At 46.8% G+C, this 21,987-nt stretch overlaps 1 protein-coding gene across 12 annotated transcripts in view; it reads left to right on the top strand.

Moving 5' to 3' along the window:
• The window catches only part of Gnas (GNAS complex locus), a 63,872-nt gene extending 52,021 nt beyond the window's left edge, over positions 1–11,851 (top strand). For 3 of the 12 annotated variants that reach the window (XM_060382756.1, XM_060382748.1, XM_060382752.1), the window contains exons 3-12: positions 758–802; positions 6,694–6,751; positions 6,839–6,958; positions 8,225–8,322; positions 10,149–10,203; positions 10,301–10,374; positions 10,458–10,637; positions 10,726–10,856; positions 11,087–11,154; positions 11,326–11,851. In XM_060382756.1, coding sequence (XP_060238739.1) covers positions 758–802; positions 6,694–6,751; positions 6,839–6,958; positions 8,225–8,322; positions 10,149–10,203; positions 10,301–10,374; positions 10,458–10,637; positions 10,726–10,856; positions 11,087–11,154; positions 11,326–11,472 — 976 coding nt within the window. In that variant the 3' untranslated portion in view covers positions 11,473–11,851. The remainder of the gene's footprint in view (positions 1–757; positions 803–6,693; positions 6,752–6,838; positions 6,959–8,224; positions 8,323–10,148; positions 10,204–10,300; positions 10,375–10,457; positions 10,638–10,725; positions 10,857–11,086; positions 11,155–11,325) is intronic. The other 9 variants (XM_060382757.1, XM_060382749.1, XM_060382753.1 and 6 more) reach the window with 3 other exon arrangements.
• The last annotated feature ends 10,136 nt before the right edge of the window (positions 11,852–21,987 follow it).

Here is a 21,987-nt window from a genome sequence, read left to right as displayed (position 1 = left end):
TGGTCCAACTAAGCCTCGAAGGTTCTAGCTCTGTGGTATTGCAGTAAATGCTGTTCTAGCTTGAGAAATTCCTATATGGTAACCTGACCCTTGGCCCGGGGCCTTCTGAGCCTTTAAAGGTTCCTTAACTATCTGGGCCCCGCCCACCACTACATTTTTCAAAAAAGTATAACATAATATTTATTTGACCTTCAGAAATACTGAGGGCAAATGTAGATTTTCATAACTCAGAGCTCATTTCCTGAAGTCTGAAAAAAAATAATTAACATTGCTTGAGCTAATTGATCAAAAAAGCAGTGTCAAATGTCCCATGCATAACTCCCACCACTACAGAAAAGTTATTTCCTGGTCATCTGCACCAGGAAATCAGGAACAGGAATGTCCCATTTGTGCTTTTGAGGGCCTGGAAAGGACACGGAGAAGACTGACTGCCCTGTTCTCAAGAGTTACGTGAGAAGCCGGTGCCCCTGCTCCCTGGTGCATGTGCATTTAGTGAAAGCAGGAAAATAATTATCTGTCCCTCCAGTCTCCAGCCTGAGTCTCCTGAGGGCCCTTCTAATGCAGCAAGGAAGGCCTAGAGTCTCAGTAGACATTCCCAGTTAGCCAGAAAAAAGCGAGCAAAGACTTAACTGGGTGGATGGTGCTGAGGACCGGCAGGCTGCCCTGACCTGCCTGGTTAGAGGTGCAGAGGCTGTGTGGGGTGTGTGTGAATTATGGTGCCTTGCAGATAGGTGAGCTTTCAATCTCTCTTTACAAGGGGCGGCGAAGAGGACCCGCAGGCTGCAAGGAGCAACAGCGATGGGTAGGCACATCCAAAAACAGAAAACTCTTCTAACAAACAAAGCAAACATGAAGACCATAGTGGGGAACTGAGGACACAGACTGGGGGACAAACTAGAAATCATCTCAGGGCCATCAGCCATCTTGGTGTGCATTTGCAAATGACGTGTAAACAAGTAAAGTGCAAAACAGAAATATTTCGGGCCCAAAGGATAACTAGATGCAGCTGGGGGAAAATTTAAGATTTTTGAGAATCAGTGCTTTCCATACGATCTTTACTTCCCCCAGTTCTCCATTTAAGCCAACTACTTGCATTTCAAAACTACCGAATTCCATCCACATAGTGGTCAATCTGGCTTTAAAAATTCAGACTTCTGTGGAAAAATAATTTATTTTCCCAATTAAAAATGTGCATTACTGCCTAGTTTATCGTGGGGGGAAAATATGCCTAATGCCGTGTGGTACTCGATGCGGCAGGCCATTGATAACTGTCTTGACACCCCTGGCCTTAAAAATTATTTTTAAAATTTTAATGCAAGGCACTTTACACTAACCAATGAGCAAGAGCATTTGTGACGGCACCCCACTCATTACCATTGTTTATTATTTTGCTTCCTCATCCCCACAACCATCTCGTGCCTGCATACACACGCACACGCATGCCAGGCCTCTATCCAGCTCCATTCGCTCACTCAGCATGCAGGATGGCGTGGCTGTTTTCTCATGTCAATTCATTAGAGCAGCTTCTAGCCTAGGACATGGAAAAGAAATGGCTTCTGAGACCGGGCATGGGAGGGTCAAAGGACATGGGGTCGGGAACAGAGCGACTGACACATGTTTGTTCATCTGTTTCTTTTAGAATATATTACCCCTACTAGATGATGGCTGCAGTCCTCCATCTTCTTCGCTATGTCCTATCCCAGTTTACCCCAATCTGCATGCTGAAATTGCCCGGTCTTAGGAAACTAATAAGAATACTATTCTGTTGTCTGGGGGAGGGGGAGGGGGGATGGGTCCCTACCTATTACCTAAACCTTTAGGCATAAGTGAAAACAGAAGGATGGAATGAAATCCTTAATTGGCAACAGTGCAGTAGAACAGCAATCAGAAAAAAAGGCATCGATATATTGATAATGTGCTGTACCAAAAGTTGGCATCTGGGAAAGTTGGCAAGCCCCTACTGAGAGAGCCTACTCTTTATCGTGTGTTGTGCTAAACTCTTCAACCCTACTAATACCTTACCTGCACGTCTTTCCTCCTATGACTCTACTCTACAAGTAAAAATAAGTATTAACATTCCTGATAAATAAAAATTCTCTGCATGTTTCAGCAATCCCTGTATCTTGAGTCTGTCTTCTGTCTGCTCTTTTGTCTGTCTTTCCCTCACAAGCACAAAGATAGGGTATAGAAGGGGAGGTGGACCACATAGCCTCCCCCATGCCACTTAACAGGAGAGGGGGCGGGACCTACTAAAAATGCTAACCCCACTAATCTACCTTACACTTTTGGGGTGGGGGTGGGGGTGGGGGGAAAGGGTCCTATAGATACCTCCAGCCCCAACTTTCAAGTTAGTTAGAACACTGGAACCAGCACATGCCTTGCCTCTCTGTTAAGTCGTTCAGAGACATCTAAGGAATTTTCTCTGACTTTCACAATCAACGTTAAATTCATTAAGCGGCATTACAAATGAGGATAAGCCTGCCAGCCCCCGGCATGACGGCTCCCTCTACATAGTAATCTCTTCAATGGAGAGGTTTTGTTTTAGTACTACACACCCGAATTAGATTTTAGATTTTCTATTTTAGCTGTTTTATACTGGATACCCTCCCACACCTATTCACATACGTAGATGAATACTGAACACGTTCTCAGAATATCTGTATTTTAAGACTGGAAGCTTTCCAATTATCATACTACTACTTAGAACAAAATATCAAAGTGGATGAGGAATCCTCCCAGGGGAAATGCTTCCTTCTACCTGTGTGTCGGCTGGAGTAGTTAACACCCAGATGTCCTCATTTTTCTGTTGTGGGGCCTTAAAACCAGACATCTGGGACTCAGTACCAAAGGCAGGAAGCCCCCCTTTAAAAAAAACAAACAAAAACCTGGGAATAGATTTGCCCTGGGGCAGGGGATGTTCCTCTGTGAACTCTAGAGTTCTGGGGCATCAAACACATCCTTCTCTTCTCTGACATCTATACAGCTAGTCCAGAGCCTAACACCAAGAACTGAACTTCAAGTGTGCGCCGCCCCTCTCCCACCCTAACAAAACCAGTCCCTCTGAGGGATGGGAACGCCCTGTCTCTAAATACTGGGTGGTAGAGCTTTAAGAGCCCCAGGGCCCCAGGCAGCCTTCAGGTGTGTACAACACCCACATCCTGAGTGTTTGCCCCGCCCCTAGCCCTAGACAGCCCCTCCTCTCTGCAGTAACCATGGGCCCTTGGGGTTTCCTCTTGCCTCCTTTTCCTGCTCTGGGTGGTGGGTTTGATTTAATTAGCAATGTAGAGAGAGAGGGACAGCTTGCCCTCTTCCTGCCGGGGTGGGGCTGATTCTCCCAATGTCAAAATCCTGGTACCTTAGCCCCCAAGCCCTCCCCTCTTGTTGAGGAGAGCTTCCCCAGCCTCTAAACCTTGTAGGCCCTCACCTACTGTGGAAGAGCAGTGTCTAGGGGCCACTTAAGAGATGGACCCCAAGGAAAGTGTATGGTGAGATCATTCAGAACACAGGGCCCACTCCCGAAATACACAAACCTGTGTGGAAAGAGCCCTCCCTATTTAAATATCAGCTGTTATAACTTTGGGTGTGGTTCTATTGGTGGGCATACAAGGATCCCAATATACCCACTCTATTGGTGGGTATGTGTGTGACCCCCCCAACACCCCCACACCATTGGCAGGCATGCACATGACCCCCAGGTCTATACCCCATTAGCAGGTATGCACAGAACCCCCCAGAACCCCCACCCCATTGGCAAACATGCACATGACCCCCAGGCAGGTCTGCACCCCATCGGCAGGTATGCACATAACCCCCCCCAGAACCTCCACCCCATTGGCAAACATGCACATGACCCCCAGGCAGGTCTGCACCCCATCGGCAGGTATGCACATGACCCCCCCAGAACCTCCACCCCATTGGAAAACGTGCACATGACCCCCAGATTTGTAACCCATTAGTGGGTGTGCACAGAGCCCCCCAGACCCCTACCCCATTGGAAAACATGCCCAAGACCCCCAGATGTACAACCCATTGGTGTTGGTGGGTGTGCACAGAGCCCCCACCCCATTAGAAAACATGCACATGACCCCCAGATTTGTAACCCATTAGCGGGTGTGCACATAACCCCCCAGACCCCTACCCCATTGGAAAACACGCACAAGACCCCCAGGTCTACAACCCATTGTTGGGTGTGCACAGAGCCCCCACCCCATTAGAAAACATGCCCAAGACCCCCAGATGTACAACCCACTGGCGTTGGCGGGTGTGCGCAGAGCCCCCACTCCATTAGAAAACATGCACGTGACCCCCAGATTTGTAACCCATTAGCGGGTGTGCACAGAGCCCCCATCCCACTGGAAAACATGCACATGACCCCCAGATTTGTAACCCATTAGCGGGTGTGCACAGAGCCCCCACCCCACTGGAAAACATGCACATGACCCCCAGATTTGTAACCCATTAGCGGGTGTGCACATAACCCCCCAGACCCCTACCCCATTGGAAAACACGCACATAGCCCCCCAGACCCCTACCCCATTGGAAAACACGCACAAGACCCCCAGGTCTACAACCCATTGTCGGGTGTGCACAGAGCCCCCACCCCATTGGAAAACATGCACATGACCCCCAGATTTGTAACCCATTAGCGGGTGTGCACAGAGCCCCCACCCCACTGGAAAACATGCACATGACCCCCAGATTTGTAACCCATTAGCGGGTGTGCACAGAGCCCCCACCCCACTGGAAAACATGCACGTGACCCCCAGATTTGTAACCCATTAGCGGGTGTGCACATAACCCCCCAGACCCCTACCCCATTGGAAAACACGCACATAGCCCCCCAGACCCCTACCCCATTGGAAAACACGCACAAGACCCCCAGGTCTACAACCCATTGTCGGGTGTGCACAGAGCCCCCACCCCATTGGAAAACATGCACATGACCCCCAGATTTGTAACCCATTAGCGGGTGTGCACAGAGCCCCCACCCCACTGGAAAACATGCACATGACCCCCAGATTTGTAACCCATTAGCGGGTGTGCACATAACCCCCCAGACCCCTACCCCATTGGAAAACATGCACGTGACCCCCAGGTCTGCAACCCATTGGTGGGTGTACACAGAGCCCCACCCCCAGAACCCCCACCCTATTGGGAGGGCATGCACACAACCCTAGGCCTGCACCCTGTTGGCAGTTACACACATGACCCCCAGACCCTACCCCACCCCACACACACATTGTGAGCATGCACACAACCCCCATGTCTGTATCCCATTGGGGGACGTGTACATGATCTCTCAACCCTCATCCCATTGGCAGGCATGCACATGACTCCAGATCCCCATCCAATTGATGGGCATCACATGACCCCCAGGTCCACATCCCATTGGTGTGTAGGCTTCCATGCCATGGGCAGACATGCACATGAGCCCCAGGCCCCTACTCTGTTGGCAGACATGTGCATGGCCCCCAGGTCTTTACCCTACCTATTGGGAGGTATTTGCACAGGGCCCCCAGATCACCACCCGAGGCCCACCTGCCACCCCTCCCAGCTCTAGTAGCCACTGGTCCATATCTTCCTATCCTTCATTTTCTACTTTGTTCCAAGGCTACCATCTTGTTAACATCTTAACACCTCTGTCCTGCCTTTTAAACTACTTCCTCTAGTCCTCTGCCTCAGTTTCCCCATTAGAAAGATAGAGCCTATTCCCCTCCACGTCCTGTTCTATGCCACCGTGTGAGTGGCCTGCATGCCAGCCTTCTAATCCCCCACTAAACATGCAGAAGCCGTGGCTCAGACTGGACAGGTGAGGTGTGCTCCAAGCAAGGTGGTCCCCTGAAGACAAGCTCATGAGTCCCTCTGGCTGGGCCTGGCATATAGGCTGTCTCCTAAAAGACACAGTGTCTTGAATCACCGTAACCTCCATAAATTAGCGTTCCATCTGGGGGATACCTCCCACCCCCGTAACAAGAAGTTGTTGGGGGCCTTTACCTGTGGGATCAGTGATTGCCTGCATACAAATCATCCCAGGAAGACCACAAGGGTTATTCTGTAGGCTGGTTAAAATAAGCCAGAGAACACCTAGCCACCTCCTCCCCCCAGTAGACATGAACCTCATGCCCACCAGTAATGTGAGGACCAGGACTCCTCGTCATAACTGGGGGCTGGTATATATTAACACAGTTAAGCCAAAGTACCCCCACACACTATCTCTCTGGGACAGGTACAGCCAATTAAGTAAATGATAGATCTACAAATAAATAAATAGGAATGGAAAGCCTTGGCATCCATAATAAACCCTTGTCACCTCTGGGTTCCCTTACCACCTGCTGAACCCCAAAGTCCGGCATGCCCTAACCCACCCCCACCCCACCCAGTATGCTAATCAAGTAGGAGCCACTGCCACTCAGGCAGCTTGTGGCTGTGGTTGGAATAGCAGGTAGACCAGGTGCAGTTTCTGGTACAGTCAATCAAGATCTCGATGCCACTTCACTAATCAGGCCTGTCCTCAGAACATGCTTGGGAAATTAGAATTTAGTTTGATTTGGGGGCCTCCAGCCTCTACATATCTGAGCCCCTAATTCCTTGGAGAACAGAATACTATGCTTTTTAGTTGATGTGTCTCAATGAAGGTGACACCCTGCTGGGCAGGATGCAATATGATTTTCTTTTTTCTTTTCAATCCCACTGTAGTGAGAAGGCCACCAAAGTGCAGGACATCAAAAACAACCTGAAGGAGGCCATTGAAGTATGTGCCTAGCTCCTTGCTCTATCTTTTAGCAATCCCTTCTTCCCATGGTGCTGCCCCCTGACTGCTTTGCTAAACCATTTTCAGACCATCGTGGCCGCCATGAGCAACCTGGTACCCCCTGTGGAGCTGGCCAACCCTGAGAACCAGTTCAGAGTGGACTACATTCTGAGCGTGATGAACGTGCCGAACTTTGATTTCCCACCTGTAAGCCCCGCCCCACCCCTGGCCTCCCCTACCCCTCTCACCTGAGCAGTAGCAAGGCCCAGTGGGAACAGGAGGGATCAACTTACACCAGGCCAAGACTTGACCACACACACACCTGCCATGTGAACACACGAACTGATTCCAAGCATGTGCTTAATACTAAAAGATGATAAAGACACCGGTAGGGCTTTGTCCAGAAGAGATGAACAAACTCCTCAGCATAATTTGCATCACAAGGAAACATCACACTTCAGCAATAACGTTCTCGATTTACCAGATGGTGAATGTTTTTGGGGAGAGTCTAACCTAAGGCAAATGTCCTTATTCCCTCATACACATGAGGACAGACAGAACCATGTCATACATGACACACAACTGTCCATGTTAATTGTCCAGCATTTAACTGTCCAGTTAACTCAGTCTAGAGCAGATATGCACCTTTCCAGTTCTGAGATCCGAGCAGAAATTACAAAATAGAACATTGCAGAAATAAGAGCATCCTCTCCGGCCCTTTGCTTGAGAGCCTGACCTTCTTGACAGGGGTCTCTTGGCTTCCTGAAAGCTACTTTAAGAGAGGGTAGAATTGCCCCCTGTCAAGCATTTACAATTTAACCCTTCATGGGGAAAAAGATTTTAATGCCAGAAGAAGAGACTTGTCTATAGTTATTGCTGCCTTTTTATTAGGCTTCTGTGAGGATTTGTGTACCTTAAATGAGTTTTGGCTACTAATTTAACAAAGGAAATTGGTATGGATAGGTAATATTTTTTTTAAAGTAGCTGTTGATTTAAAAAAAAAAATGAAGTGGGAAGCACAGCTCTATGACTGTGAGTCTCAAATGGAAGACAAAATGGCAGCCTACCCAAAATGCATCTGATGCTATTGACATGTGATACTCTAGTATCTGGACAGTATTGCCAGCCTTGGCCTATGTTCCTAACACAAGACAGTACACATTCCTGTTACACACATAATTCTGGGGAAGAAGGTTAACTCCATTTTGTGCTTGCCCCCACCCCCACAGAAATAATAGAAGCAGCCAGCCACCTAAGACTATGATTCCTCCAAAGATGAAAACATGCCAATTAATTACACAGATTTCTGGATATTTAACAGGACCTCCGGCCTTTTCCCAAGTATTGATTCACGAAAGGGCTCACACTTGGACTCACACAGTGACCTTTGGCCTCAGAGTTCCAGGGGCGGGGTTCCCTGATGGTGTTTGTGCCTGTCTTTCAACCAACAACCTTTCCTGGGTTCTCTTGCAGGAGTTCTATGAGCATGCCAAGGCTCTGTGGGAGGATGAGGGGGTTCGCGCCTGCTATGAACGCTCCAATGAGTACCAGCTGATTGACTGTGCCCAGTAGTAAGTAGCTGTTGGCTCTCTTGTCTGTCTGTCTGTCAGTCACTCTCACTCCCTCCCTAGACACACACACACACACACACACACACACACACACAAACATAGAAGCAGGGAAGCTACAAATCTGTCAGCAGTCGGAAAGTTCTAGTCTGATTCATTTGTCCTATCAAACTCTTCATTGCACTGATAGCACACTGATGGTTTCATAGAAACAGTTAATATAACTGCTAGAGCGTGGCAATAAGTACTTGTATTAAAGCGGTGTGCACGCTGAACTTAATGGTAACTGTAACATTTTGGGGTGTACACAGCACACAGAGACATTTTTATTGGCCGGTGCCTGATGAGGCATCTCAGCTTCATGGCAGGGGAGGGGCACCCTTTCCTAGGCCTGGTCTCCCACAGGGACTCCCTCTGGTTACTACCAGTGCAGGCTACATATATAGTCACGTCAGGGTTTAATATACAGAGTTATGTGTTCTTTCAAGGAACTGAAAAGAAGTCCCCACGGGCCCCAGCCCCCACTCCTCCTCCAACAAAGTTCCTGATTTTTCTCAAAAATTTGTACTAAAAGCTGGAAACACTAATTATAGAAACACAAAACAAATGGAAATCCTGGAATTGTTTGTGGTTTGTATTTTGGATCCAATTCAGGAGTTAAGTACAGATGCAAGCTGAGGAGGCTCAGCCGCCCTGTGGTGAATTGCTGGGGGCAGTTTCTTTAACACTGATTGAGCCGGCTCCTTTGGGGCCTCACTGCTTTTAAAGCAGAAAGTGGTACACTATACTCCTGAAAACAGGACCACGTGCACCAGCGGTGCAAAGTTTCAAGGAAACTTGCAAGGAAAAGAGAACAACTTTAAAGTTGTGTGAGATGCCCCCACCTCAAGTCTGAGGGTACAGTAGTACCCCACCACCACCAATATGTTTAACTGCCTTTATGGCCCAGGGCAGGCTCTGGGCCTGAGTTGGCTTCTTAAGTTGCCAGGTTTGTGTTTGTTGAGCTGCAGTTTGGCTGGCCCCACTCCAGATGTCTTCTCACAAGATTTGGTGCTAAGGATCTATTTATAGAATTGTGGTTCTGTTACCACAGCAACATGCTGGAGGCCAGGGTGGCTGGGGAGCTATTTCTGGGCCTGTGCTGTAACGTAAGATTGATTGGACCAGTCAGTGCGTCCTCTAAGCCAGACTATCGGAACTGGTAAAAAGGAAGGGGAAGGCGGAAAAAAAAAAAAAAAAAAAAAAAAAGAACCCAAAAACTTTGGGGCCTTTCTTTAAATAGACCCTGCTCCTTTGTGATTTTCTCTTCTGATTACTTTAAAACAGTTCCCAACCCAGTCAGTCCCCTGCAGCACCCCCAACACACAAATAACCTTCCAAACTAGTATTAACATTACCTTTTCACTTTGTATTATCCCAGTCTTGCAGAAGTTTTATACTGTGTCCATAGTCAAGCAACACCCGCCAAGTACACTTTTTTTTCTTTTCTTTCTTTTTTTTCTTTTTTTTTTTCTAAAAGTTTGATATCAGGAATGTTCTATTTCCCAGACCCAGTAGATAGGAAGGGAACTCTGTGTCCACTTCCTGTTCAGCGTGGTGAGAGCTAGAAGGGCCCCTTTGTGTCCACAGCTTTTGTTGACTAGGTTCTCCTTAGCCAATGAGATTCTTCCAAAGTAGATAGGGAGGGCCAGGTCTGGTTTGTCCGGGAACGCAGGTCTTGGGCACCCTTACGGCAACCACCGCTATCTCTCGTTTCTGGGGGTCTGCCGTTTGCCTTGTGGGGCACACTAGGCGCACACCCTGACCACCATGTTTGCTTTCCTTCCAAGCTTCCTGGACAAGATTGATGTGATCAAGCAGGCCGACTATGTGCCAAGCGACCAGGTATGCATGTGCCCCTGGCCTCGAGGCTGTGGCTCCAGTGTTGCTGGTTCTCTGGGCAGTTAGGGGCGAGAACCACTGACCCCCCTCTTTGTTCTAGGACCTGCTCCGCTGCCGCGTCCTGACCTCTGGAATCTTTGAGACCAAGTTCCAGGTGGACAAAGTCAACTTCCAGTAAGTGAACGGCGGTCGAGTCCCACCTCTCGGGCCCGTGTCGCAGTGGGCCCAGGGTGACCACGATGTTTCTCCCCTTCCAGCATGTTCGATGTGGGAGGCCAGCGCGACGAGCGCCGCAAGTGGATCCAGTGCTTCAATGACGTGACTGCCATCATCTTCGTGGTGGCCAGCAGCAGCTACAACATGGTCATTCGGGAGGACAACCAGACCAACCGCCTGCAGGAGGCTCTGAACCTCTTCAAGAGCATCTGGAACAACAGGTGTGTGGCATCGCCCTGCCCCCCGCCCCTCCCCCCGCACCACTGGCCCTGGCCCCTGCCCACACTCACCCCGCCCCTCTCTCCTCAGATGGCTGCGCACCATCTCTGTGATCCTCTTCCTCAACAAGCAAGACCTGCTTGCTGAGAAGGTCCTCGCTGGGAAATCGAAGATTGAGGACTACTTTCCAGAGTTCGCTCGCTACACTACTCCTGAGGACGGTACGTCATTGTCACCGTTCTCTCCGCCCTGGTTTGGTCGGGTGGCTCTCGGGCGAAAGGTGTGGCCAAAAAGAGTTCTTACCCCCCTCCCGCTACGAGGGAAGCCAGAAACACTTCTCTCCCTGGTTTTCATATGCAGAGATCAGGAGTTTGGGGGAGGGCAGACAAAATTAATAGGCTAGTTCTAATTAGCATAATTAGTAATATTTGTGTTTTGTTTTTGTTTGCAGCAACTCCCGAGCCCGGAGAGGACCCGCGCGTGACCCGGGCCAAGTACTTCATCCGAGATGAGTTTCTGGTGAGTAGAGCTTGTCTGTAGTCCCTTACTTTTTTACCTCATGGGTTTCCTCCAGTTAGTGCTGGTTCCGGAGATCGAACCATCCAGGCCTTCCAGGCTCTCTTGACCCTCGGCGGTGGGGGGAGGGGTTCCTGGAGCGGGCTGCTGACCGAGTCTTTCCTCCCCCCACAGAGAATCAGCACCGCTAGTGGAGATGGGCGCCACTACTGTTACCCTCACTTTACCTGTGCCGTGGACACTGAGAACATCCGCCGTGTCTTCAACGATTGTCGCGACATCATCCAGCGCATGCATCTCCGCCAATACGAGCTGCTCTAAGAAGGGAACACCCAAATTTAATTCAGCCTTAAGCACAATTAATTAAGAGTGAAACGTAATTGTACAAGCAGTTGATCACCCACCATAGGGCATGATTAACAACGCAACCTTTCCTCTTCCCCGAGTGATTCTGAAAAAAACCCTTCTTCCCTTCAGCTTGCTTAGATGTTCCAAATTTAGTAAAGCTTAAGGCGGCCTACAGACGAAAAAGAAAAAGAAAATAGGCCACAAAAGTTCCCTCTCTCTTTCAGTAAGTAAAATAAAAGCAGCAACAAACAGAAATAAATGAAATAAAAATGAAATAAATGAAAAACAAAATGAAATGAATATTGTGTTGTGCAGCATTAAAAAATCAAAATAAAAATTAAATGTGAGCAAAGCACGGTGTCACTCTTTGATTTGCGGCGAGCGGGGCCCCAGCGTCCCGGGGTGGGGCTTGGTCTATGCACCAATTGGGCGGGGCCTCCAAGGTGAAGGGCGGGGCCTCCAAGGTGAAGGGCGGGGCCCGGGGCTATGAGTGGGAGTGGCCACCGTGTACTTGGTGGAACCTAATCTTTGGCTCACCAGAGCTGGGCCCCTTCCCCCTTCCCCAGGCAGACACTGCTAGCTAGGATGCTAGCTACCTTTGACCAACTGCTTCCCTACCTGAAACTAGCGGCCTACCCTTTTGGGCGTGGGATGGGGTGGAAGCCCACTGGCAGGGTTTTCGATGGGTGGGGGAGATGGGAGTTGGAAATCATTCCTACTTCACGAAGATGAAGCACATGCAGATTAATTACATCTAAATTAAAAGTTTAGTTCCTCCCATAAAAGGTGTTGGAAAGAATGGCTATATAAGAAAATGACAAACCACATAAGAGTATCCTGGGTGTGGGACTGGGGAAAGTAAACAAGGTTGACTAATAAGTAAAGAGTTCTGAAGAATCAATAAGCAAAATCATGGGGAAAGTACATGAATCTTCACTTGCTAAAAAATATAAAAGTGACTACAATATAAATAAGATGTCATCACTCAATAAAACAAGCTCTCATTATGATTGGGCATAAGATGGGGGACACATGGGGAGGGCCCAATATGAAGCCTACGTGGCTTATGGCTTGGGGGAGGGACTGTGGTCCATTGGACCTGCCTCATCTTTGCCCTTCAGTCTCGTCCCCTAAGTTTGTGCTTACCACACAGGGAAGAAACAAGTGTTGACCTTAGTGTTAACACACCACGTCTCTGAAATGAACTAAATGAGACATGAGTCAAGTTAACTCTGTAACCAAGGCCACCAAACACACTAACTGTTCTATTATCCATATTAAGTCAAACCAGATTAAATTTTAATGTAGTTTACCTCAAGTATGATTGCCAAGGAGAGCCACAAAAGCAGCTCTTATCACTCCTAACTTGTAGATCTTTCCAAAGCTAGATTGCATTGCCTTGACTTGGCAATTAGAATATGCAGATTTAGGCACAAAAATAAACCCTGAATTCTTTTCCCAAATATCCACATAATCCAAGTAAAGATGGAGGCTTGCTATGCAAATATCCAGGCAAGCCCACAAATTCTCATATTCCTCAAAACTATCCAGTAAGTGTATAATCCAAGATGGAGGCTTGCTGGGCATATAGTCAGAAGACTCTCTAGAATTCCTATGACCTCCAACCCCTCCAATAACCAAAATAATGTCCAATCCAAGGGCCTTCTATGCACATAGCCAGAGCAGCCCATAAACTCTCACAGGGCCTCCCAACTATCCAATAAACATACAATCTAAGATGGAGGCTCAATATGCAAATAGCAAGATCTCTTCAAATTCCCATAGTCCTCCAAAGACCCCCAGTAAACATATGAGTCCAGTAATTTGCTATCCAAATGGTCAAAAAGACAGGCCCACAAATTCCCACAATCCCTCAGTGTTTATGGATATATAAACATATAATCCAAGATGGAGATTTGATATGCAAATAGCCAAAAGACAGGCCCCAAAATTCCCATGATTCCTCAAAACTACCGAATAAATGCACAATCTAAGGTGGAGACTTAATATGCAAGTAGCAAGAAGACACACCCACAAATTACCACAATCCCTCAAAGCTTTCTAATAAACACGTAACCCAAGATGGAGGTTTGCTATGCAAATAGATAGAAGACACACCTACAGTTTCCCATCATCCCTCTAGACTGTCCAGTGAATGCATAATCCAAGAGGGTGACTTGCTATGCAAACAGCCAGAAGACAGCCCACCCAAATGTCTGCAATCCCTTAAAACTATTCAATAAATGCACAATTTAAGATGGAGGCTTGATTTGCCAACAGCTGAGGACACACCTACAGATTTCCACAATCCCTCAAAACTACCCAGCAAGCATACAAAGCAAGATGGTGGCTTGCTATGCAAATAGCCAGAAGACACCCCAACGAATACCCAAGGTCTTCCATTGACACCTTCCATTAACATAATAAATAAGCAATACAGTAACCTGCTTTGCAAATAACTAGATGATAGGCCTACAGCTTCCCACAGTCCCTCTCAGCCCCCCCCCCAATAAATTCAGAAACAAAACTCAGTCACTTGAAAATATAAGACCCTCAGACCCCTCAGACCGTTGCCTGTAGACCCCCTCCTTCATAGAAATTCTAGAGCCTTCCCTGGATAATACACATAAAGATGGCTTAGCATGAACCAAATTTACTTCAGAATGGAAACACATACTCCTAGGCCATGGGCAGTTATGTCAAATGATTCCTTAGAATCTCATCTTGCTGGCAGAGACATCCTAGGCTGTTCTAGAAGGAGAGCAATGCAGTGACACCTCCTATGTGTCAGCACTGTTCAGTGAGTGACCTTTTGGCTACAGCTGCCACTTTATCCAAGAGTAATGGAGGCTTAGAGCGGCCTTGGTAAAGATGGGTTTCTGCTGATGGATTAAAATCCTGCTGCAGCTGGGCCGTGGTGGCACATGCCTTCAATCTCAGCACTTGGGAGGCAGGGGCAAATGGATCTCTGTGAGTTCATGAGTTCGAGGCCAGCCTGGCCTTCAAAGACAGTCCAGGACAGTTAGGGCTGTTACATGGAAAAACCCTGTCTTTATTTTATTTTAACTATTTTAATAAAAATATTTAAATATTTTAAATAAAATAAAATAAAAATAAAATTCCACTGCTTTACCACCACGGCTCTCCACTGTTGCTTTAGAAAATGCAGGAAGACAGGAAAAGGTCTCCTAGTGTTCGGCCACAATGCCAGTTGTCAGGGGTCCAGAACATGTGACTCCAAGAGGAAATCCTGTAGGGTGCCATGGGATTCCATGATCTGGGGGGGAGGGTGGGTCCTCTTCCCTCAGAGACTGACCCTGGGAATGCTCCTTCCTCCCTATAGGCCCTCAGGGACCCCACTGCCCCCTCAGTTGTGTTCAAGCCTTATTTCCCCCACCTTAGGGATCCACTTAAAACATTTTAAATTTCTCTTTGGTTCTGGTACTAGATTTACTAATTTGCGTTTTAACAGTCTAGTAAAAACTAATGGTCATTTTCCTAATGTATAATGACTGCATCATACATGTATTTTTATATGTGTCATATACCTAGACATAATTTGGATAGGGCATTTGAAATTCTAGACTTTTAAGAATTCAAAAAGGACCCAGAGAAGATAAGGCAGGAAGATACCTGTTAATTCAAGGCCAGCCTGGTCTACAAATAGAGTCCAAGGTACACAGAGAAACCCTGTCTCAAAAAAAAAAAAAAAAAAGAAAGAAAGAAAAAAGAAAAAAAATTCAAAGAGGATTCAGGGGTTCATTAAGATGGCATTGTTTTGTTTTGTTTTTCAAGTGTTGAGGATCAATTTTTAGTCTTTATTTGAATGTAAAGCAACATATTTTCTGAAGGTGACAATTTGTGCCACACTCTATTCAGGCATCTAGGCCATGAATTCCACATGATCTTTCAGTGACCTTTTAGAGATGAAAATGTAAAAGCAGACGAAGAGGCCCCTCAGTGTGGAGGAGGACCTAGAACTCAGCAAGCTCTTCTGCTCCACTTCTGTCTAAGTTTGGTCACAGTTATCCACACAGAAAGGTTCTCACCCACAGGGCCCTTCTAGCATCAAGCTCTCTTAGAAGGTCGTTGAGATGGCTTTGGCCATTTTTCATACTGTTTATGCAAAGTAATGGCACTCCTGTGCCGGCAAGCAAGTGTGCTTGGGGTTTCTGCTCTAGCACGGGAGAGAGGGCAGCTCCTATTTACCAAAAAGACAATCAAAACATTTACAGCTTTAGACAAAGTTTTGGAGGTGGTAAGCAACAGGGATGATGGAAAGTAAGAAACTAGGGAATTATCTTGGTTACATGGAGAAAGGCCTATGAAGAGGCCAATTTTTGAAAATATCTATTTTACTTTATTAACATGTAGGAGTGTTTCCCTGCATGTATGCATGTTCCTGGATCCTTCAGCACTAGAATTACAAATGGTTGTGACCAACCATATGGATGCTGGGAACTGAACCTGGGTCCTTTGCAAGGACAGCCAGGGTCTTAAGCCTCTGAGTAGCTTGCTGGCCCACAGGCAAGGTTTTTTAAAAAAATGGGAATGTGAAGGACAAGGGCTGGTCACCCCACCTGTGGTACTGGCTCCTCATGAATAGTTTTGTTGTTATTAATTACTAGTGAATGCAGGTTATACTCCTCAACTAGCTGGATACCACAACTGTGTGGACACACACCTTGATGGAAAGTCTGGTGCCGGCCCGTGAGAGCAAAGGCTTTTCAGTCCTCAGGGGCTAATTTGCATAATTCAATACAGATACTTTTTAGAAGCAAAGAAGAAATAATTGTCCAAGCCAAAAAAAAAAAAAAAAAAAAAAAAACAACCAAACAAACAAAAAAACAAAATAAAACAAAACAAAAACCAACCTACCCAAATTGAGCTTCACATACACAAAAAATGTAAGCAGAACAGTCACCACACTGGGGGAGAAGTCATGATTAGGTCACTGCAGGGCAGAGAGCAGACAGGCTCCTGCTCACTGCCCGGGTGAGAAGGTTCTGGGTGCAGAGAGCTTCTGTTTGCTCCCCTACATGATGACACAAAGGCGTTCCACTATGAAAACTAACTGGGATGGACACTATGTGTATTATATTTCAAAGTTTTTTGATTTTTGTTTAAGCAGGGCATGGCGTCACACACTTGTTATGACAGCAACCCAGGAGGCTGAGGCAGGAGGATTGTGAATTCTGATATCTCACTCACCCTGGGATATCAGAATGTTTAAAGAGTTTCAGATGAGACTGAAAAAGAAAAGAGTTTTTTTGTTGTTTGTTGTTGTTTAAGGCACCAGGTCAATAGGGAAGACTTATTTGGTAGCTTGATAAGATCTTGGGTCAGAGTGGGGAGAGGCCTCGGTGAATGAAACTCTTGGTGTACAAATGTGAGGATAGGAGTTTGGATCCTGGCGTATGCAGTGTTAAAAACAGGAGATCCCAACTCATGAAAGGTAGAAGAAGCCTGGCACCCAAGGTTGTCACGTGACCTTCCATGCACGATGTGGTATGTATGCATCTGTACTCACATACAGAGACCTGTGTGTGCGTGTGTGTGTGTGTGTGTGTGTGTGTGTGTGTTTGTGTCTGTGTGTTTGCATAATGCTCTTGTGGACAGAATACAGTTTACACTTGTTCATTCCAATGCTGATTTCTCTATCCCACTCCCTGGTTTCAATCCGACATTACATTGTGGTGGTTATTCTAAGCATCTCCTGTCTCAGACTTGTGTGAACATGCCACCACTGGTTCTCTGTGTTGCCAATAAAAACAAACTAGCCAATGCTGAGTAATACAGAGAATAGGGTGGGACATCCTGGTCCGGTAAGGGGAGGAAAAAGGAGAGGAAGTAAGGATGGATCCATGAGGAGAAGACTGGGAAACATCAGGAGAAATGAACCAGACCCAGGGTCTGATTAAAAAGCAAGTATAAATGTGGGAAATCTGAATGGGAGGAAGCTATGCAGGCTTGGAAATTTAGGATGGAGTAATTATTGCTCAGCATTGTGCTCTAGGTTAATTAAATAAATTCTAGTCTTTTTGTATGGTTATTTAGGTATATAGCCAGTTAGGGAGTAGCTGCTGCTTTACTATTATATAAATCAATATATAATATACTTATCTATTATAAATATGTATCATATTATTATATAGTATATTATTTTATTATATATTATTATATATTATATAATATCGATTTATCTATTTGTTATATATTATATAATAATCAGTATTATATATTAATAATCCTCAACAGTGTACACGCATACAATTCCTTTTTTAACATTCTCACTATCTGTCAAGCTAGAGACAAAAATGTCAGCAATTGTTTTTCTACTGTTTTGTTTCAAAGTTATTGGTTACAATCAGACCGAAACAGGATGTTAATATAGCAGAGAGCGTTCTAGGACAGACAGGGCTACACAGAGAAACCTGCCTTGGAAAGAAAAGAGCAGGGCGGTGGTGGCGCACGTCTTAAGTCCCAGCGCTCAGGAGGCAGAGGCAGGCAGAACTCTTAAGTTCCAGGCCAGCCGGCTTCACAGGGTGAGTTCCAGAACAGCCAGGGTACACAGAAAAACATAGTCTCGAAAAAAAAGACATGATGTAGGGGTCTGGGGCTATGCCTCAGCAAGCAGAGTGCCGCATCCCAGGCTGCCTACAGTCCCAGCATGGAGGAGGGCCGGAGGTGCAGAGTGCTCTGAGCAGCCAGCCTGGCCTAAGCCACCAAGCCCCGAGGTTAGAAGGGAAGATTCTGTCTCAGAAATATAGTGGACAGGGATAGAGGAGGACGCTCCATGTCTACCTCTGGCTTCCTCAGGCGCACACACTTATATACTCACAACACACATCACACACACACACTACATGTGCCCACACTTATGCCATATGCACACATGTAGACACCACACACGCATATACATGTACACGCTTATCTCCCCACATGTTTAGATCCCACGCACTCGTATTACACATGCGTACACCACGTACACTTACACCGAACACGCACACGCTTATACCACACGTACGTGCACATCACACATGCTTACACTTACCACACGAGGTCACAACACAGACTTATAACACACACACACACACACACACACACACACACACTGTTGTACATGGGAAGTAGAATGCTGAGGGAGGGTTTGGGATCTATGCATTAGTTACTTTTCCCGTTGGTGTGAAAATCTCTCTGACGAAAGTAACTCACGGGGAAATGGCTCCGGAGCACAGCTCTCCCGTGGCGGGAAGGCTCGGCAGCAGGAGCTTGAGGCAGCCGGCCACACGCATCCTCGCATCCTCCATCAGGAAGCAGAGGGAGGGGAGGGGAGGGCGGCTGCTCAGCCTGCTCTTTTCTCCGGAGCCCGAGGCACAGGCCGGGGAAGCTGTTACCCTTCAGAGCGAGTCTTCCCACGTCAATTAACTTCGTCAAGATAGTCCCGGCAGGCATACCCAGGGGCTAGCCTAGTCTAAAGGGTCGCTCAGCGCTGTCCCCCGAGGCTAATCTCCTTGGTGATTCCAGGTCCTGCACAGTTGATCTCGGTCGTCATCACCACACTCGGCAAATGGCTGGGCCCCTCCTGGCCCAAGGGCCCTTTGCTGAGTCACTCCCCCAGGCTCTCTGTCACAAGAAGCAGGGCATGGGTCTTCTGAGGGCCAAGGCAGAAACGGAAGACGTGCTGGGGAGAGAGTAACAATCGGGTGACGCTGTGCGGTTGACAGCAAGAACAGCGGTGTCACAAAAATGACACAGGAAAGGGTCTTGGAGGTTTGCTCAAAGAGATCAGTGCCTGAGGACGGAGATGCACAACCCGAGTTAAACGCTGGAGGAAGCATCATCCACACAAAAATAGGTGTCATTTTACGTTTCATTATAGTTAATTAGAGCAAGCCGATTGGAATTAAATATAATATAACAAAAGAAATGCCAAGCTGATAATGAGATGATGACTAGGCCCATGGCTCTGGGGACTGGTGGAGCCTGTGACACCCGTGAAGCTGCGACTGTTTTGTCTCATCTAGGATATCATTGGTTAGAAGCAAGTCCGCAACTTAATGTGCCATGGTGAAGAAAAGTGAAAGCGGTTAATGGAGGTGGCTCAGCATGTAAGGGTACTTGCTTCCAAGCCTGATAGCTTGAGTCCAACCCCTAACAGCAGAACAGGAGAACAGAGATCTCCAAACTGTACTCTCCTCCATAAATGAACTTATAAAGTAAGTAAATATACAACTTCAGTTAAGGAAGAAAGGAAAGAATAAATAAAGGAAGAAAGGGAAGAAGGAAGGAAGGGAGGGAGGGAGGGAAGGAAGAAGGAAGGAAGGAAGGAAGGAAGGTAGGTAGGTTGATGCTGTGGCACTGGGATCCTGATGTTACATGACTTGAAGAGCTCACTTCAGATCTGCTGGAGTCTCAGAGACGATGTAGGACTGGTGGATACCAGGTGGTTGGAAGGTTGTGTTGTTGGGCTGGCTTCTTGTGACACACTATTTGTGGCCTATGACACTCTTCATCTAGTGTGTCTCAGAGACACCAAAATGTTTGACCTGGGGCAGTGGGAGAGAAGTTCATGCCTGCTCACGGAAGAAGCCACTGCCAGCCCACCCCCACCCCACCCCACCCCGCTCCCAGAGTCAGCGGCCAGGACCACCTTGCCTTTTTGCTATATCCGGCACTGCCTTTAGCTTTTACCTTCATGACCAGTTTTGTTGTTTTTGTTTTTTTTAGGGTTTGTTTGTTTGGTTGGTTGGTTGGTCGGTTTTTGTTTTTTTTTTTTTTATTGCTTGTCTTTACAAAGCTCCAACTCTCAGTTTTTCTGTTGGGTTTTTTTTTGGTTGCTTTTCTGAGAAAGGTTCTTATGTAGTCCAGGCTGGTCTTGAATTCACTGTATAGGATGACCTTGATCTCCTTACCTCTTTGTCGCCCACTTCCCCAGTGCTGGAATTACAGTTGAGTTCTACAACACCAAGCTGAGTTTTAGATTTATAACATTTTCAAAGCTCTGTTGTTTTTTTTTTTTTTTCTTTCTACCCTATCTTTGTCTCCTTCCTTCTGTTCACTCTGTCTCCTTTGTTCTTCTGCCATTCCTTTCCAGGGCTGGGGTGCGTCGAAGATGCCAGGTCTTTTTTCTTTCCTATCAGACCCGTCTTCTGCTGCCAACTCTGGAAGCATGCAGAGGCTGAACCTCTACATTTAGGAGCCCCGTGCTTCCACTTCTGTTGCTCTCAAGGCAGTTTGTAATTGACTTTTGTCTATCGATTGTCCAGGACCATGCTGTCTGAGCCCCACGTTTGTGAACTTTCCCAAAGGCCTCCTCTTATTGATCCCTGCTTTCATAGCTGCTTTCATAGCTGGGAGACATCTTTGAAACGACGCCCATCTTCCCAGACTTCAGATTGTCTTGTGGTCTAAAGTGATCTATGTGGAGAAAGTTCTGGGTGTGCTTGAGGGGAAGGTTTCCTGCTGCTGTTGCTGTCTATGCTGTTGCTGTCTATATGTTCTGAGCATTATCATAAAGAGAGCTTGCAATGGATCCAGACTAATAGTTGAGTGTTGCTAAATGGGCTGGAACTAACAATGGTGATAATGAATTGTGCTGTCAGCCAAATTCAGAAAGATTTTCATCCCATAATTATAGAAAGTGTTCAAATATCTGAAAGTGTGAAAATATTCATGAATAGTATGTTCGTTAAACAGTATGATACTTCCTAATACAATAAAATCCTATGCAGCCTATGGCCTCTGTTCAGGGAGGCAACCTGGCACGTTCAAATTGAGTTGGTGGGGTTCTGGTGCCATCTTCTCTGACTTGAGGTAGGGATCTCTGAGGGAGGGGTGTCACAAAGAGGGAGAGACCGGCTGCATTTGTAGAAGCTTGAGGACCTTGGTGGCCAGTTTCAGGATCACCCAGTTACATGAGACTATATGACTAACGTGCCACAAAGTAAGGTGTACTCAGAGAACTCGCTAATTTGACTGTTCAAGTTGGGCCTTAAGGAAAATCATCAGACAGGTTGGGGAGATGCCTCAGAGAGCAAGTGCTCAGATAAGGACCTGGTTTAGATCCTAGCATCCATGTAGGAAGCTGCTCGTGAGTGTATGGGCCTGAAACCTCATTGCTGTGGGAGACAGAGGCAGGAGGATTATTGCAGCTTGGTAGCTCTCTGCCTAGCTCCAGGGTTAGTGTGAGAGCCTATCTCTAGGAAATAAGTAAGTGATTGGTAGAGCAGGATGCCTGATGTCCTCCTCTGACCTATATGTTCCCATAATACAGGTGTGCAAACACATACGCACACACACACACACACACACACACACACAGAGAGAGAGAGAGAGAGAGAGAGAGAGAGAGAGAGAGAGAGAGAGAGAGATTGGTAGCATGGTAGAAATGTATTACCTAGTCTGGAGAGTAAATGACTTGCTCTATTTTTACTAGTTCACTGAGGGATTTTTTTTCTCTCTCTGTGACAGTCCCAATGGGCTTGA

This window comes from Meriones unguiculatus, chromosome 4 (genome assembly GCF_030254825.1).
Source record: "Meriones unguiculatus strain TT.TT164.6M chromosome 4, Bangor_MerUng_6.1, whole genome shotgun sequence".
Lineage (NCBI taxonomy): Eukaryota > Metazoa > Chordata > Mammalia > Rodentia > Muridae > Meriones > Meriones unguiculatus.
Note: the sequence above shows the minus strand (reverse complement) of the source record. Positions and strands in the feature narration are given on the sequence as shown.